General features: G+C 42.2%; 1 protein-coding gene across 2 annotated transcripts in view; it reads left to right on the forward strand.

Annotated features, from left to right (window-relative positions):
* Window positions 1-18247, forward strand: part of ELOVL2 (ELOVL fatty acid elongase 2) — a 78237-nt gene that overhangs the window by 29223 nt on the left and 30767 nt on the right. For both annotated transcript variants that reach the window (XM_036351888.1, XM_036351889.1), the window contains exon 2: window positions 10659-10722. In XM_036351888.1, coding sequence (XP_036207781.1) covers window positions 10659-10722 — 64 coding nt within the window. The remainder of the gene's footprint in view (window positions 1-10658; window positions 10723-18247) is intronic.

An 18247-nucleotide genomic window follows, 5' to 3' on the forward strand; every position in this document is an offset into this window, starting at 1 on the left:
ACAGGTATCACTAGCCATGAAGAATGTCAAGCAATAAGCTTTTTACCCTCTGAACGTTATTCCTCTCATGTCCAAAGCTTTGTTACTGAGACATCCTTGTCAGTATCTGACCACTCCATCAGTGCATCTCCTTAGGTGGGCTCCCTCCCAAGATGTTGCTCTGGCTCTAGCATGAAGTACTAGTAGACTGCCCCACCATTTTGCAGAGAATTCTGAAGACATCTCATGCTGTATAGTTATAGCAGGTGGCTGAATGTGTGCACTCCCTCTGGCATATTAGAAAACTATTTAAAATACATAATTGAAAAAAAATAAAATACATGATTGAAATTGGTAATTTTAAACATTGGTATTTTTCTCTTAAAATCTAAAAAAAAAAGATATTTTAAGTGTTCTACTAGTTGGTTTCTGCTGAGCCAAGGCTCTCCATTTTTGGAATTACTGCTGTCTCATTATCCCTCTTCTGTAAAGTACAGTTATAATTTAACAAAGCTCTTTCAGTGTCTCTGTCCTCTCTTCCTACTCCCCAATGCTCTTTATTTGCCATGTATATATTCATATATACATAATCCTGGAAGCACTCTAAACCTGTCAAAGATGAGTATCAGCTCGGCCGGTGTGGCTCAGTAGTTGAGTGTCAGCCTATGAACCAGGAGGTCGTGGTTATATTCCCACAACCCGGGCTTGGTCCCCGTGTAGGGTTTGCAGAAGTCAACTGATCAATGATTCTCTCCCATTGATGTTTCTATCTCTCTCTCCCTCTCTCTTTCTTTCTGAAATCAATAAAAAGATTGTGTGTGTGTTTGTGTGTGTGTGTGTGTGTGTGTGTGTGTGTGTGTGTAGAAAAGGATAATATGCTAAGTGTCCGACCATCCAGGTAATGACATCACGTAGCAACGCCCAGCTTCCTCTCCCTAGCGATTAGCCTCCTTGCAGTTTCTTCAGCCCAGGAACACGACTTACTTTATAGCCAGGTGGAAACATTTCACACTGTAACCAAATGTCTGAAGCGTTTTCACGTGCCTTATCTCGTTTGATCTTCTCAGAAGTCCTGGAGTAGGTAGATAGGAGACTCAGTAGAATCCTATTTTCTTTTCATTAGCCAGAAAATGGAGATTTAGAAAGCTTAGAAACTTGACCTGACTGAAAAGAAGAAATGGTGGACCTTAAAAATGACTTCAGGTTTTCTCACTGCGCAGAAAATAGTCAAACACTGCTGCAGTTCAATATTTTACCTTTTGTTCTCCCTGCGTGATCTACAATAATAATCTGCTTCGTGTTAATATTTACTGCTGTGTTGCTGACAATTACCTGAAAAAGAAGTTGGGGTGCTTCACTGGGCTGTAAAAAGTTTAGCTAAATCAGAAAGCAGGTCTAATTAAGCAAGTTTATTCTATATCTATTAAAGGCTAAGTTGACTCACATATGCGTGATACACATAAAACTCTCGCTGGCACCAGTCGCATGCATGTGTTTCCACTTGTCATGTCTGCCATTGTCAATCATGAATTTGGTTGATACTTCTTTATAGAGAAAGGACAAATAGCAGTCTATATATATAAAAGCCTAAGTGACCATTGCAACTGAAACAACCAAATGGATGATCGAACAGGCTGTGTGGGGCGACCAGGCCAGCATGGGGGTTAGTGAGGGATGACCAAATGACTGAGCAGCGGGCTGCGTGGGGCGACCAGGCTGGCAGGGGGTGCAGGCCAGCGGGGGGGGGGGGGGGGCAGTGAGAGGCGACCAGACTACTGAACAGGCTGCGTAGGGCAACCAGGCTGGCGGGGGGACAGTGAGGGGCGACCAAATGACCGAACAGCAGGCTGCGTGGGGCAACCAGGCCATCAGGGGGGCAGTTGGGGGTGACCAGGCCAGCAGGGGGAGGCAGTTAGGGGCGATCAGGCAGTTGAGCAGTTAGGAGCCAGTGGTCCTGGATTGTGAGAGGGATGTCCGATATCCCCCGAGGGGTCCTGGATTGGAGAGGGTGCAGGCTGGGTTGAGGGTACCCCCCCCCCCCCGCATGAATTTCATGCACTGGGCCTCTAGTGCATGAAATATTTCTTCTAATTAATTTCTTTTCAGTGTGCATGAATTCACAGGGCCACTAGTGTGTATGTATAAAGACAAATACTATCAAAGTATCAAAGGAAAAAGAGGTCAAAAGTGGACACCTGAAGTTTGCTAGCCCCATTCCTGGTATTAGTATGATTTTGGCAAATTTATTCATTACTAAATGCATTCTCCAAATGCTTTATTGAGTTACAGTCTAGTGTGTGCCAGGTACAGAGGATCTTGACAAGTTTGGGAAAAGGAGAGTTGTCAGGGTAAACCAAAAAATGATTAGGAGCCATCCAGGCAAAAGGAAGAACATCTGCAGGGCACTCTACTCTCTCCTTCTCTGACTTTGACTTTTTTCCAGCCCACATATTTGTCTTTCTCTGACTTACTTCACTTAGCATAATTTCCTCAAGGCTCATCCGATTTGTTGGAAATTGAAGGATTTCCTTCTTTTTTGATTGCTGACTGATCTTCCATTGTATAGACATACTATAGTTTCTTTACCCATTCATCTGTCAGTGGACACTGAGGTCCCATCCATGTCTTGGCTGTTGTAAACAATGCTGCAGTGAACATGAGGTGCGGGTCTCTCTTCCAGATTTCATTTTCTTTGAACATATCCCCAGAAGTGGAATTGCTGGATCATTTCAAAAAATTTTAGAGTGCTGGGGGTTGGGATTGGCCAGGGAGAGGTCAGTGGGGGAAAAAGGAGACATATGTAATACTTTCAACAATAAAGAATTTAAATTTTAAAAAATTTTTAGAGTAAGTAGATAAAGTTATTTAAGAGGCTCACTAAAATTTTGATAGGAATTATATTAAATGTATAGATTAACTTGAAGAGAATTGACATCTTTATTCAGAAAAAAATACAAAATGTCTTTGCATTTATTTATACCATTGCCTATGTCTTTTATAGAATTTTAAAGTTTTCTCTATGAAGAATTTATGCATTATTGGTTAACTTCTAGATTTTTACAGTTTTGTTACTATTGGTTTTTAATTGGTTATTGCTAATGTAGAAAGATGATAATGGGTTTTTTAGTCCTGTGTCTAGTAATCTCACTGAATTCTTATTAGGTCTGACAGTTTATTTGTTGATTCTCTTGGTTGTTTTAAGTTGATGATTCTATTGTTAGCAAAAAGAAATATATTATCTCTCCCCTTCCAATACCTGTATCTTTTGTTTTTCATTCTTCATAGTATTGGCCAGTATCTTCAGTACACATTAGACATAGCAATGAAAGTCCACATCCTTGCCTTATTTTTAGATTTTTTAGAGAATGCAGCTGAAGTTTTGACATTAAATAAAATGTTTGCTGTCAGTTTTTGGTATCTTTACCAAGTTAAAGACATGTCCTTCTAGTCAGAATTTGCTCTGAGGTTTTTTTTTTAAATTGAGATATAACATTATATCGGTTTCAGATGTACACCATAATGATTCAATATTTCTATGTACTGGGGAACAATAACCCCAGTAAGTCTAGTTAACTAACTATGTGTGATTATGGATGTTTTCTTGTTATGAGAACTTTTAAGACTTTAGCAACTTTCAAATATACAATATAGTATTAATTATAATCACTATGCTGTCCTACAGTGTCAGCATTACCCAGAGTGCAAATATAAGCAGCCCCACTTTCTTCATCAGCTGAGGATCCTGAGATGGACTATAGCACAAGAAATATATACATGTGCCCTTCCTCTGCTGTCCAGCCCTGAAACTTTTCAATATGCAGTCATAAAAACACTGATTAATTGTTACTGAACTTTATTTAGTTCACATTTCACACAGCGGTGCCACTGGAGCTTGCAGTCTCAATTTTCACATCTGTAAACTGGGAACAATACCCAATTTGCAAAGCTGTTGTAAAAATCATAGCAAATATATCTCAAATGCCTGGCACATATTACCTGGATAAACAGGAGCTATTATTACCCAACATTGTGGTTAGTTCATTTTGTAGGGTCAGAAAACTTTTCCTTTTTTTTTCTTTCTAGGTTCTTTGGCTGTCCTAATAATTAAATTGGCATAACAGAAATGAACAGGAAGAAAAAAAATAATTGAATGGGAGCGCCATAAAAATTACAAAAATTATGAGACTCAAAAAAGTATCCAAAGCAGGCAGCTTTTATACCCTTTAGACAAGGAAACAATAAATTTGTGAAGAATTGGCAAGACAAAGAGTTTGGGCTTGCGGTAGTAAATTGGTGAAGAAGTAACAAGGTTTGTTTATACTGCCTTCTTGCCCTGAATTCCCTGTCTCTGGCAATAAGGATGCCAGCTACCCTCCTAGTACAGGAAGAGATTTGTTTCCTGCCTTCAGGGGAGAAGGAGGGTCAGTGTGTTCTTCCTGCACCAGCTGTTTCTTAAGTAACTTTAATTTAAAAAGTGGCATTTCGGGGGTAGCATATTGTTCTTCTTCAGTTTATATCTGTCTGAAGATGTGGTAACCAAGTATAAATGTTCCCACAGATTCTTCAATACCTTACTTTCAATCTTATGAAAATTACTCTATAAGATTTAGAGTTTCCATAAATGAATAATAATTCCCTATTGCCTACACTCTGTCTAACTTAGTCTCTTGCTCCCTCTAGAGTACAGTAGTGAGAGGTCGAGATGTTGAGTGGGTAGACCTCACAAAGGCAGTTTAGGGGTACCTGTTAAATGTGAATGAATACATTGTGTAAAGTCAGCTGCAAGAAAGCAAAGAATTTTTTATGCCCACATTTAGTCATTCTGTAAACCTAGTTGCACTCGCAATTGTGAACACATTTCAAATTCATGAGAGACTGGCTGGGAACAGTCCCTCAGGAGTCTACCAAAGAGCTTTCAATAGTGGACATCCATCCTGAGCCCTGGGAATAGCATGGAGACTCACTGTGGGATGGCGCTCTAGTCTGTGTCCCTTGCCCCGAGGGGAGATTGCATGTTCTTGTCTCTCAGTCTTGACCCTGAAGTTCCTGGGAGATTTTCAGAGCTATGTCTGGTGAGTGTGAAATATGATATATTCCAGAGCTGGTCAGATCCCATTTCCTGAGCTGCTGACATTGAGCACTTCAGATTTCGTTTTCTCTGAAATAGATTTCTAAAAAAGGATGTTAAGGATTTTGATACTATGACTTCTTCCAAACTTAACTCAGTTTTGTCATCTTAATGGCTTTTGCTCATTTTAAAAAGCAGTGAAAAGGGGAGTTGGTGGTGGGAAATAACTATTTTGATTGAAAAATATTTTTTAAATAGTCTATAAAACGACATCAACAAAATAGGACAAGATATCTAATCACTGGATTTTTAAATGCCCATGGTAGATAAATACTAAAAACCAGAAAATACTTAAAACATAAATAAAAGAAGGAATGCCAAGAAGGATGAGTGAGTGAAGGAGGGAGGAAAGGAAGGAAGTAAGGGAAGTGAAAAGAGGAAGGGAAAGGTGGAATGAAGGAAGAAACGGGAGGAAAGAAAGGAGTGGAAGGAGGTAAGAAAGGGAATAAGGAAAGTAACAGAAGAGAGGAAGGGAAGGAGGAAAGGGAAAAAACTGAATCTGGAGTCCTGTCATTTAAAGATCAGAGAAAGCATAGTGGAATTTATTTAATCACAATGCTAAGGATTCTGATTGAGAGACTGCCTTTGCTAAAGAAAATCGTGGGTTATCAAGATGCTCAGGATGAAGCCGTCCCCACAGTGATTACAGAGTTTGTACCTTCAAGAACAGACCAGGAAATGGCCTCCGATTAGATGCCTCTGCTTTATGTTGCCCTCCATTTAGAGCTGGGTGGAAGTCCCAACCAAAACCTTCATGGCTGTCCTGTTTCCCGAGTATTCTCTGAGGCGGGGAGTACCTGTAGATCCAATCTATCGGTGTTGGGAGTTGCATGTCACATGGCCAGGTAGAAGGAGCAGGTACAGGACATCACCCAGATGCTATGGATCGCTGCTACTGAATAGGATGAGCATGGAGGAAGAGATGATCGCAGTTACGGCTGATGTGATAAGGTGGCTGGAGGCCAGCTTGCTCTGAAATATGACTCTTCAATGATATAGAGCCATTTCTGGTGCTCTTGATTCTTTTCTGTAGAATCATTTCCCTTGGGCATGAAGAACATCTATAGCATACTTTGTGGTGCAGTTCTGCTGGCTTGTGCATATGTGAAAATATCCTTATCTCACCATCACTTTTGAAGGATATTCTGTTTCCCTCCCCTGGAGATCCCCAGCCACCAGGATTTGCTTTCTGTCACATAGATAACTTTGTATTTTCTAGAATTTAATGTAAATGGAAACATAATATGTATTCTTTTTTTCTGTCTGGCTTCTTTAATGCAGCATCAAATTTTGAGATCTATTCATGTGCATCAATAGTTCATTCCTGTCTGTTACTGAGTAGTATTTCTTTGTATGACTGTACCACAATTTGTTTATCCATTCACCTGTTGATGGGTAATTGGGAGGTTTCCATTTTTAGATATTACAAAGAAAGCTGCCATGAATATTTGTAAACAGGTCTTTGCATGGGTAGATGCTTTATTTTCTCTTGGGTAAACACCCAAAAGTGGAATGTTTATTTTTACAAAACTGCTCAACTATTTTCCAAGTAGTCGTACCATTTTACATTATCACCAAATGTGGTAGACAATCAGGGATACACAACTAAGGCCCAACTGGCTTCCAGTCTTTCTCTCCTTCACCTATTGCTGTACGTAGTCACAAATTGAATCCACAGTCATAGGACATGGACTTCACTAAGTGGGCAAGGAGAAATCACTAAAGTTGTTCTGGAAGTGGGCTCAGAGAGTTGTTTGGCAGAGAATTCTGTGACCCGGGGTACTTAGAACATAGTCTGGAGGTGGGAAGCTGTGGCCATACACAGGCATTTCCCTGGGTTCAAAGGATGTTTCCCTTTGTGGAGGGGGATGGCCAAAGGATGACCAGAGTGGGGCCGTCTGAAGTATGGAGCTCAGGAGATCACCCCTTGCCAAGGTCCAAGGGCAGTACTATTCCTCTCTCTTCTAATCTCTCCAAATTCTGACCATCTTCAAAACCCATTGTAAGTCATCCCTCCTACTGCATCTTCCATCATTGTGGCAGTTCTGTATGTCTCTTTCTTCTCGATTGTTTTCTATTTACCTTTGTTTGTATTTATCACTTTCCCAATTGGTCTATAAGCTTTTGAATCAACCACTGTGTTCTTTTTTTCGTCATATGTCCAGCGAAGTACTATGTACACAACAACTGTTAAAGATGCTGGTTGAAGGAAGTGCTGCAGGTGGTTCATTGGTTTTGCTTAGCTCCTAGGTTATGGGGTTCGTCTTGAGAGCTTGCCCTGCATGCTTTTGCATTTACAAATACTATAGAATCCAGTCTGTAGCTACTAATGCATTACCCAAGCTCTTCTCATCATCTTTGCTAAGCATTCATCCTTAGCTGACTACCACTACCCAAACTCCATACTCATACTTACGTTTTACCAAGCCAGGGTAAACTTTGATCTGATCTCATCTCACCATTGTCTTTTTACATTACATTCTTACTAACTGTATTAAGTAACCCAGAAATAAAGAAGTAATGTTGCCAGGTTTCTGATTTTCCCAGCATTGGCTTTGTTTCTGTCATACAGGCCCCCAGAGACCTGGCCATAACGTTTCCCCAGCCCCGTCTCCGTGTATCCGCATGCGCTGGCCCTTCGCCCTCAGCTGCTCCGTTTCCTCTCCATCTGGATGACGCTGGGCTCTTTCCGAACGCGGCAGCAGCAGCGATTTTCCTGGGAGGCTTCTCCTTTTAAGAGATCTGAATTAAATGTCCGGCCGCTATGTTCTCTTTTTTGTTTCCTGTGTACAACATAATGATTTGATATTTTTCTATATTGCGAAATGACCGCCGCAATAAGTCTAGTTATATACATAGTTACAAATATTGTTTCTTGTGATGAGAACTTTGAAGATCTACTCTTAGCAACTTGCAGATATACCACAGGGTATGACCTTAGTCACTCTACTGTACATCTTCATGATTTATTTATTTTATAACTGGGCATGTGTACCTTAAGGCCACCTTCACCCATTATGACCCCTACCACAGCCCCACCTCTGGCAACCACCAGCCTGTCCTCGGAGGTTTTTTGGTGTGTTTTTTTCATATGTAAGTAAGACCATACAGTATTTGTCTTTCTCGGACTTATTTTTTTCACTTAGCATAATGCCCTCAAGGTCTGTTCATGTTGTCAAAATGACAAGATTTCCTTCTTTTCTATGGCTGAATGGTATTTCCTTCCTCTGGGTTCTTACAGCACATCCCTTTAAACCTTTCTCATCATACTTAAGACACAAGGTAATTGTAGATTTTATTCTCTATTATCCTGTGTGAAGATAAGGACCCATCTCATCTGACTTTGTATTTCAGCATCTAACGTGGAGCTGGCAGCACAGTAATGTTTAAATAACTGGTCAGTGAATCAGTGAATTAATGACTGAAAGAATGAAATGCCCCTTCTCATTCGTTTTCTTCACTCTGCTCTCTCTTCATGGTTCCCCTCATTTACTTTTGTTTCCGCTCTTCTTCTGCTGTGACTACATTTTTGCAAGATTATAGAAAGAATAAAATCTTTGTGACCTTTAATTAGAGTGTTCTTAGATTTACAGATGTTGGAAAATGGATTTTGAACCTTAGCAAACAAACTGAAAATGTTTAAATATTTGTGGGTAGGTGTGGCAATGAAAGAGAGATTTCATTGGTATTTGTTATGAAGGTGGGTACGTCAGTAAGGTTTTGCTCAAGAATTAGTCATCTAGACAGAGTTGCCCTATTCTAAGGGCAACAAAAGTTACTCTGTCACACTATGTTAGGTAACTGATCTTCAAGCCTAGGGGTCTCCTGAGATGCCCTTCATAGAAGCCAAAGATAAAAACACTTTAAAAACTTCAAGCTTTAAAAAAAAAGAGAGAGAAAAAAAAAAACAAAACAAAACTTCAAGCTTTGTCCTAGCCAGTTTGGCTCAGTGGATAGAGTGTCGGCTTGTGGACCAAAGGGGTCCTGGGTTCAATTCTGGCCAAGGGCACGTACCTTAGCTGCAGGCTCCTCCCCAGCCGCGGCCCTGGTCAGGGTTCGTGCAGGAGGCAACCAATTGACATGTTTCTCTCACATTGATGTTTCTCTCTCCCCCTCCAACCTTTCCTTCCATTCTCCCTAAAAATCAATGAAAAAGTGTCCTCGGATAACGATTAAAAACAACAACAAAAACACACACACATACAAAAGAAACAAAAAAAAACTTCAAGCTTTGTTTATCCCAGATACTCTTCATATCGATACCAGGGAATAATGAAGTTCCTAATACACTGGCCAGCAGTCGTAGGTACTAATGAATGTTAGTCTCTAATCCTCATCCTCCTTCCGAAATTTCCAACAACCTAAGTTTCCTTGAAATTTCTCTCACTCGGGGGGATAAAATGGACACATATGTAATACCCTTTGTAATACTTTAAGCAATAAAAAAAAAAAAAAAAAAAAAAAAAAAAGAAATTTCTCTCAGGATCTGAATAAGGAACAGACCCAAATGGTATGTGCCAGTCACTAAACATGTACACCTTCTCTTCAGATACCAGTAAATTAATTTTCCTCTCTGGCACTTACATTTTCTTTGAGAATGACATGCTCTTGACTGCAGTCCAGCTATTGATAATAGAGAATGTTCTATATGAACTGAAGGCCTTCACACTCAACTCACATATAGTCAGGGGCCAACCCATGGGCCCAGAGTCCTCATCAAAGATTCCTTTCCTAGGAACATTGGGGAGTACTCTGTCTCTAGTTCGCTTCTCTTGAGAGGGGTAGAGGACACCTCAGCAGATATTTTGAGCAGTATTATAGCAGATCAGCATGAATAGGAGCTGAATCTAGTCTAGTGCCAGAAACTGGTTTATCAACCTTAAGATTCTTAGCAGAAATTCTCCAGTCCCAATCTGAATCCAGTTAAAGTGGCAATAATTAATCTTTGTACCCTAGTGACACTGTTTATTGTAATATTAAATAGATGTTAATGTATGAAAAAGTTTTGAAAACAAAATGTAAAGATAATAGAAAAAAATCACTGTAATGTTTAATTTCCTTATTTGAAAAGGAAGTGCCCTTTAAAGCTTTAGAATCAGCTACGTGAAATACAATTCAACTGAATTTTCATTTAGAAATTACACTGTATCCTGTAGGTGTAGACTTCCCTGTTGCTTGCACACAACTTCCGTTAACTGCAACAATGGAAGTTACTTATGGAACTGCTTATACCTCTAAGCATTGTAGAGGGAAGTGGAATTAAGGCCAACAACCCTACAATGTTTAAATGTACCATGCCTGTTTTTCAGAATTATTCTTGCCTAAGGAAATTAAAGAGGAATTGCTTGCTTCTACATCTTTCGAAGCATGTGAGAAATGAGGCTACATTTACTGGTTCAGTTTCCTGAAATCTTTGCAGTCAAACGTCCTTGAACCCAGGACCCTTGGAGATTCTCCTAACTGCACATTGTTAATAGTCGTTTGTTTTGAGTTTCAAAAAAAAACAAACAAAAAAACCCCACTTTAATCATTGTTTTCTTTATCTTTTCAGGAGCTTCTAAAGGCCTTTGATGATGAAATCAATGCTTTTTTGGTCAATATGTTTGGACCTCGAGGTGAGTGAGTTACTCGAGAACTTAATGGGGAAGGAACACAGTATTTTGTTATAGAAGAGGATTATGTCAGTTCCAGTGTCTTGAAAATAGTATGGTACCTATTGTTTAGAGACTTAACCTCTCTCACCTTTGACATCCTTCTCCCAGAACATCCAAAGGCCCCATTTCTCCTAGGATTAAAGTTCTGGGAGCAGGAAGCAGAACTAGAGTGCGTGCAATGTTTTCTTTTGGTGTCTCTCTGGCTACCAAAGTAGGTAGTACCTTTCCTTCTAAATGTATGCTGCTTCTCTCCTGGCTGTACTGTCCATTCACCTTCTACCTTCCTCACATGCAGTCATATATAGTCTTTCTGCCCTTGCTCTCTGAGCGTTCTCTGCCCAGGCCCCTTAGGTTGAGCTTCTAAATGCTCAGTCATTCCTCTGTCACCAGCCTCTATGACTACTGCAACGTGCCAGTCGATGTATACTTAGTGATTCTTTCCTCTCAGCTCAGCACTGAGTGGTTTTAAGTTATCCTAACTAGTCTCCCCCTTCCAATCACTTTTTAAGTATCAGCTGGAATAATACTTTAAAAGCCTAAGTCCTAGTATGTGGTGCTCTAGCTTAACACTCAGGGCCCTTTCAGGTAAAAGCCAGCTTTCTTATATGGACTGCACACCCTTGTATATCTAGCCCCAGCTCTCTCCAACACTCAGTGCTACTTCCCCACTCACTTTGACCTCAGAAGTCTTTTACTTTCTCAAATATATAAAATTCTTTCATACGCTGTTCCTTGAGCCTAGAATTCCTCCTCATTCCTCCTCTAATACAGTGAGCTCCTTCTCATCCTTCGGGTTATCAGCTTAAATGCTACCTTTTTCTCTAACAAAGATGTCAGGGAATTTGCCAGTCTAAAGTAGGCTTCTTCTTATACTCCATTTCAGTCTGTTTATTTCCTTCATAAACAGCCTTATTGTTATTAACGGCTCTTTCTCCCATGAGGACGGGAACTATGACTGTTCTCTCCAGTGCTTATTGCAGCTCCAAGAACACAGTAGGCACTATCTATTTTGCAAATAAATGAACAAATTTTAAACAACATGTTTTGTTTCACTTGAGCCTTGCTGTATCACAAAGCTGTGAAAAAAATCTGCAAATTATTTCCTCAGCACTATTGGTGAGGGGAGAGGGGATAAAGAGATTTTCTGCTTCTCAAAATCTTTAAACAGAATCACTTAGAGATTATTTAGACCACTCTCCAGTTTCTGTTCTAAGTGAATGACTATATAGTTTTAATGAATTGATACCCTGTGATTGTATAGAACATTAAAAAATACTTTCCCATAGTCTTTGGTTCTGTTTTGCTTTTTCCTTTTCATCCTTGTGATGGCCCCGTGGGACAGGCAGGGTGGGACACCATGTCTGCAACCTACTCAGTTAATACGTCTCTGCTTACAGCTGTAGTGGGTAGTGTAGAGGGCATGATGCCTAACTTACACATGCAGGCTTCTTGGTGACAGTGGCTTTCTACTAGTAGTTGACACTCCCACTGGAGAGTTAAAGAACAGTCTCTCTGAGCCAACTTCACACTGAACTTTGCCATTGGTAAGATCATGGTGATCTGGAATTATATGACTGGGATCAGTTAAGGATAGTATTACAGTCATTTACTCAGCTGTGGTCATTTTTATGGAAGTTTCCTTTGTAGCAAAGAGACTGTAAGATTGGCATTTGACAACTGGATCAGTTGACCCCCAAAATGACATCTAGACCATCATGAATCCCTGTCCCCTTCCTAAAGGTGGCACAAATTTACAAATTTAAGTTGGCTGACAGCCACCTGGTAAGCTTCGAAGTATCCCCAGGTCTTCTCTCAGTTTACCTACACCATATCAGTACCGTCAGAAGATGTTGAGCTGACACCTCTCAAGTCCCAAAGATACTAATATTCCAACAGGTATTTGCTCCCATACCATATTTTAGTTAGATCAGTTATGATCTTCTGTCACAATTTTGACAAATATTTCTAGGACTATGACATAAACAAAAACTTCAGGTGCTGTATTAGGTTTGCAATATATTCTTGACTCAGTATGCCAATTAGAATACATTTAATTATATATTTGTACTAGAGGCCCGGCGAATGAAATTCGTGCACTGGGGGGGGGGGGGGGGGGGGGGGCGGGGGGGGGAGGTGGTGTCCCTCAGCCCAGCTTGCATCCTCTCCAATCTGGGATCCCTTTCACAATCCTGGACTGCTGGCTCCCAACCGCTCGCCTACCTGCCTGCCTGATTGTCCCTAACCACTTCTGCCTGCCAGCCTGATCACCCCCTAACCACTCCCCTGCCAGCCTGATCGATGCCTAACTGCTCCCCTGCTGGCCAGTCGCTCCCAACTGCCCTCCCCTGCAGGCCCGGTCGCCCACAACTGCCCGCCCCTGCTGGCCATCTTGTGACCACATGGGGTGGCCATCTTTGACCACATGGGGCAGCCATCTTGTGTGAGGGTGTGATGGTCATTTTGCATATTAGCCTTTTATTATATAGGATATTTCCTCTCAACTCAGCACTACATGGATGTAAGTTATAAATGAAACAATTGAAATATAAGATCTAGTCTTTGTCTCGTGGAGCATATACTGTAGTTGAGAAGGTAAAAGCACATCTGAAACCATTGGAGAGCCATCAAGTAAACCATGGGTATTAGTTTTCTATGGCTGCAGTAACAAAGTACCACAGACTGCATGGCTTACCACACAGCAGTTTATTTTCTCCAGTTCTGGATGCTACAGGTTTCAAATCAAGATGTTGGCATGGCTGTGTTCCCTCCGAGGTTCTAGGGAAGAATCTGTTCCACCTCTCTCCTCACTTCTGGGGGTTGCCAGCAATACTTGGCCTTCCATGGCTTGTAGCTGCATCGCTCCAATTTCTGCTTCATCTTCAGAGTGTCCCTGAATCCAAAGCTCCTCTTTTAAAGACACCAGTCACCTGGTCAGGGCCCACCCTAATCCACTGTGGCCTCATCTTAACTTGATTACATCTGCAAAGACCTAATTTCCAAATAAGCTCACAATCACAGATATGAGGAGTTAGGACTTAGAGCATGTCTTTTTAGGGACTACAATTCAACCATAGTAGGAGGAAGGGTAGCCGTTTAGTGCAAGTTAATTTTTTACCCTCTATAGCTCAATTTTTCTCAGGTGTAAACTGAGGGTAACAATATCACCTTGTGTCTGTTACCCTGATTATGATAATGGCATCACCAGTGTGTGCGTGTGTCCAAACTCATCACATTGTACATATTAAATATTTATAGGATTCTGTGTCAGAATTATATCTCAGTAAAGCTATTACAAATATTATCACATATAATAAGATGGATAGAGAGTTAAGTTAATGCATGTAAAAGGCTTTTAGAACAGTGTCTGCCACAGAATTAGTGCTCAGTACATGTTAGTTATAATAGTATTATAGCCATACTAACATGAATTATGAAGTGGTGATTATTTGATGCTGATGAGGAGCTGTGTTATGAAAGAGCAGTAGGAAGTAGCTTCCTTCAGAAGTCAGGGCCTTAGATGTTGAGATACAAATTAGAAAGTGGCACATAGCAAAGCCTTTTATGACCAATAATTATGAGCTAGTCTGTGAAAGGTAATGCCTGTTAGTCACCTGCATGCTCCTTTCTTACCTTTTTATCCTTATTACAAAAGGGGAAAGTTTGCAGGATAAGTGATGGGACAGAGCTTGAAAAGACACTTTCCTTAGAAGTGGCACTCTGGAAGGTGGTGGTTTAAAGAGGGGCTGGTGGACAGGGTGGGTAGAACAGAAAGAGAGACTGAGGCTGAGGGAACAACAGAGATCAAGAAAAGGGCATTATCTCTGGAGAAACCAGCTCCTTACAACTCTTTACAGCAGGCCATTTTTATAATCCTGGGCTAAATAATTTTCTTTATTTAAACAACAAAAAAGAACAGTATAGCCGAAACCGGTTTGGCTCAGTGGATAGAGCGTCGGCCTGTGGACTGAAAGGTCCCAGGTTCGATTCCGGTCAAGGGTATGTACCTTGGTTGCAGGCACATCCCTAGTGGGAGATGTGCAGGAGGCATTGATCGATGTTTCTCTCTCATCGATGTTTCTAACTCTCTATCTCTCTCCCTTCCTCTCTGTAAAAAATCAATAAAATATATTTTTTTAAAAAAAGAACAGTATAAAGAACAAAAATCATTTTATGTCCATAATTATTTTCAGGTGTTACTCATTATAGTATAGCTCTATTATATGTGTGTGGTTTTTTTTAATCCTCACCAGAGGATATGTTTTTATGTATTTTAGAGAAAGAGGAAGGGAGAGGGAGAGAGAGAGAAAAAAACCTTGATGTGAGACTGAAACATCAGTCAGTTGCCTCCCCTACAAGCCCTGACCTGGAATCAAACCTGAAACATTTTGGTGTACAGGAAGATGCTCCAAACAACTCGGCCACACTGGCCAGGGCTATTATGTATGTTTTATTTAGGTTTTTAAATTTTCACTCTCCAGAGTAAGGGACACTTGATGTACCTAGGTTCTTGCCTCCTGGCTGTTTGTACTCCTAGTCCCTGGTCAAGCTTTGGGTGCTTGCTTTATTTTCTGCTCTCAGTTCTGAATCATCAGCTCCAAGGCTTTGCCTTCATTAGCTCAGCTCTCATGCTTGTCATTCTGAAATCTCATTGATCTCTTTGGATCAGCTGAACTTAAACCCACTCTTGGTTGCTGCACAGTGATCCAGGGCAAGTTCTGGCCAGCATGGGTTTTAGGAAATAGGACACAGTGTCAATAAGCTTTCTCTCCTGTCTCCTCCAGACTTCTCCCTAGGAGGCAGCAGCAAGGTATGGCGGGCTGGGCATCAGGCGTGAATTCAAATTCTGACTCTGCTGCCGACTATTGTATGGCCTTTGGCAGGTTACTAAAGCTTTCTGAGCTGTGTTTTTACCCATAAAGTGGCAAACATACTTCATATTTACTGATTAAATAAACATAGTAATTATTTCAAAGTAGACATTCAAGGACTGTTACTTCTCACATTCGTTAATTTTCCTGTCCTTCAGTTCCTTAATGCTGCCTCACAGTGTCTCCTGCTGAATTTGGTATGTACCACCAAAATGTATGTGCCAATATATCCTATATAATAAAGAGGTAATATGCAAATTGACCATCAACCCTCACATCACAATATGGCTGCCCCCACATCATCACAAGAGAGCTGCCCCCACGTTGTCACAGGATGGCCGACAGGGAAGGGCAGTTGGAGGCGACCAGGCCTGCAGGGGAGGGCAGTTGGGGGCGATTGGGCTGACAGGCGAGCAGTTAGTGTCAATGAAGCTGGCAGAGGAGTGGATATGGGGTGATCAGGCTGGCACAGAAGTGGTTAGGGGCAATCAGGCAGGCAGGCAGGCGAGTGGTTAGGAGCCAGCAGTCCTGGATTGTGAGAGGGATGTCCAACTGCCTGTGGGATCGGGCCTAAACCAGCAGTTGGACATCCCCCAAGGGGTCCCAGATTGGACAGGTTGCAGGCTGGGCTGAGGGACACCTGCCCCCCCGCCAGTGCACGAATTTCATGCACTGGGTCTCTAGTCCTATCTAATAAAAGAGAAACATGGTAATTGGCGTACGACTGCTACCCTTCCCATTGGCTAATCAGGGTGATATGCAAATTAACTGCCAGCCAAGATGGCGGCCGGCAGCCAGGCAGCTTGAAACTAACATGAGGCTTGCTTGCTTCAGTGACGGAGGACTGCAACGTTCCCCGCCTGCCTTGCCGGCCTCTGAGCTTGCAGTTTAAAAAACATTGTAACAAATATAGAAGCTAAACAAAACCCCAGAAACCAGCTTTCAGAGAGCTGGGATCTCAGAGCTGGAGTTAATACAGAGTTTCGATTATAGAACTGAAACAAGCCAGATGCCTGTTTTCAGCAGCTGAGGCCTCAGAGCTGGAGCCAAGCCTCAGAGCTAAAGCTGGCCCAGAATTTAAAAAAAAAAAAGGAAAAAAGGAGCAGTTGGGAGCTTCAGTCCCAGCCTGAAAACAGCCCTCAGCCCCTCACCCAGACTGGCCAGGCACCCCAGTGGGGATCCCCACCCTGAAGGGTATGTGACCAGCTGCAAACAGCCATCATCCCCTCATCTAGGCTGGCCAGGCACCCCAGTGGGGACCCCCTTCCTGATCCAGGACTGCCGGGGTCCAGCCCCAGCGGGTCCAGGGGTCCCCAAAGGTGTGGACGGAGTCGGCGAAGAAGAGATGACATGGAGACAGCGTTCAGTTGATCAGCAGCCTAGCCAGGATCTCTAGCCAGGATCTCCAGCCAAGTTCTGGTCTCGATCTCCAGCGAAGTTCTGCTTAGGATCTCCAGCCAGGTTCTGTGTCCATGTTCTCTTGCTAGGTTCTTCAGCCAGGTTCTGTCCAGGTTCTCCAGCCAGGTTCAGTCACCAGGTTCTAGTCAGGTTCTCTTGTCAATTTCTGTAGTCAGGTTCAGTCCAGGATCTTTTGCCATGTTCTCTCACTAGGTTCTGTCTCTAGGTTCTGAGGCCAGTTTCTGTCCAGGAACTTTTGCCATGTTCTCTCCAGCGAAGTTCTTCTGTCTCTAGAGAACGTTCTGTGTAGGTTCTGTGCCTAGGGTCTGTCTCTCTTGGTTCCGTATTCTAAGTTCTGTGTTCTAAGTTCTGTGTTCTTAGTTCTGTCTTGCTGTCTTATTACATCTGTATTTATACCAGTTGATTCAATCCTATCAATCTCTATTACAAAGGTTAGGGTGTTTCTTATTCCATTCCAGGGAGTAAAGATTATGTAGCTTAAGCATGATTGTTCGTAGTTAAAGTGATTAATTACCCACCTGGCACTTAGCTAAGAGGTTTTATTCCCTCCCTAACTTCAGGGGAAAATCCCTACCTGGGGAAACAACCTTTCTCAGAGACCTTGGTTAAAACACATAGTGCCAAGAAGGTGAGCAAACATATTAAGAACAGTATGCCATATATGCCAGGTCCCTTGAAACAGCAAGCATGGACCGGCTCCCGGCAAATTCCCCCTTTTTTATTTTTTAAAAGGAGGCATTAGAGAACCAAGATGGCAGCATAGGTTAACGCCGGAGTTTGCTGCTTTGAACAACTACTTCAAAAGTGAAACCAAAAAACGGAAGGGACATCACCCAGAACCACAGGAACGCTGGCTGAGTGGAAGTCCTACAACTAGGAGGAAAGAGAAACGCATACGGACACTCAGAGGAGGCGCAGTGCTGAAGTCAAATTCTGAGGTGCAGAGTGTGCGGAGCGGGCTGGCGGCGGAGGGCGCGGTTGGCGTTTTCAATCGGGAGGGAGTCGCAGACTCTGAGCTCCAGATCCGGGCGAGTCTTTAGGGACCCAGACTCAAACGGGAGAAGCGGGACTGTCTGGCTTCGGTCAGAGCGAGTGCAGCTTTCTCTCTGAGCTTTGCAGCGGGTGCTGGGACTCAAGAGAGGCAGAGCCCCTGGGGACAGGACTGAGAGCCGCCATAACTGCTCTCTCCGGCCCACCCT

The sequence above is a fragment of the Myotis myotis genome, unplaced genomic scaffold (genome assembly GCF_014108235.1).
Source record: "Myotis myotis isolate mMyoMyo1 unplaced genomic scaffold, mMyoMyo1.p scaffold_m19_p_2, whole genome shotgun sequence".
In the NCBI taxonomy this organism is placed as follows: Eukaryota; Metazoa; Chordata; class Mammalia; order Chiroptera; family Vespertilionidae; genus Myotis; species Myotis myotis.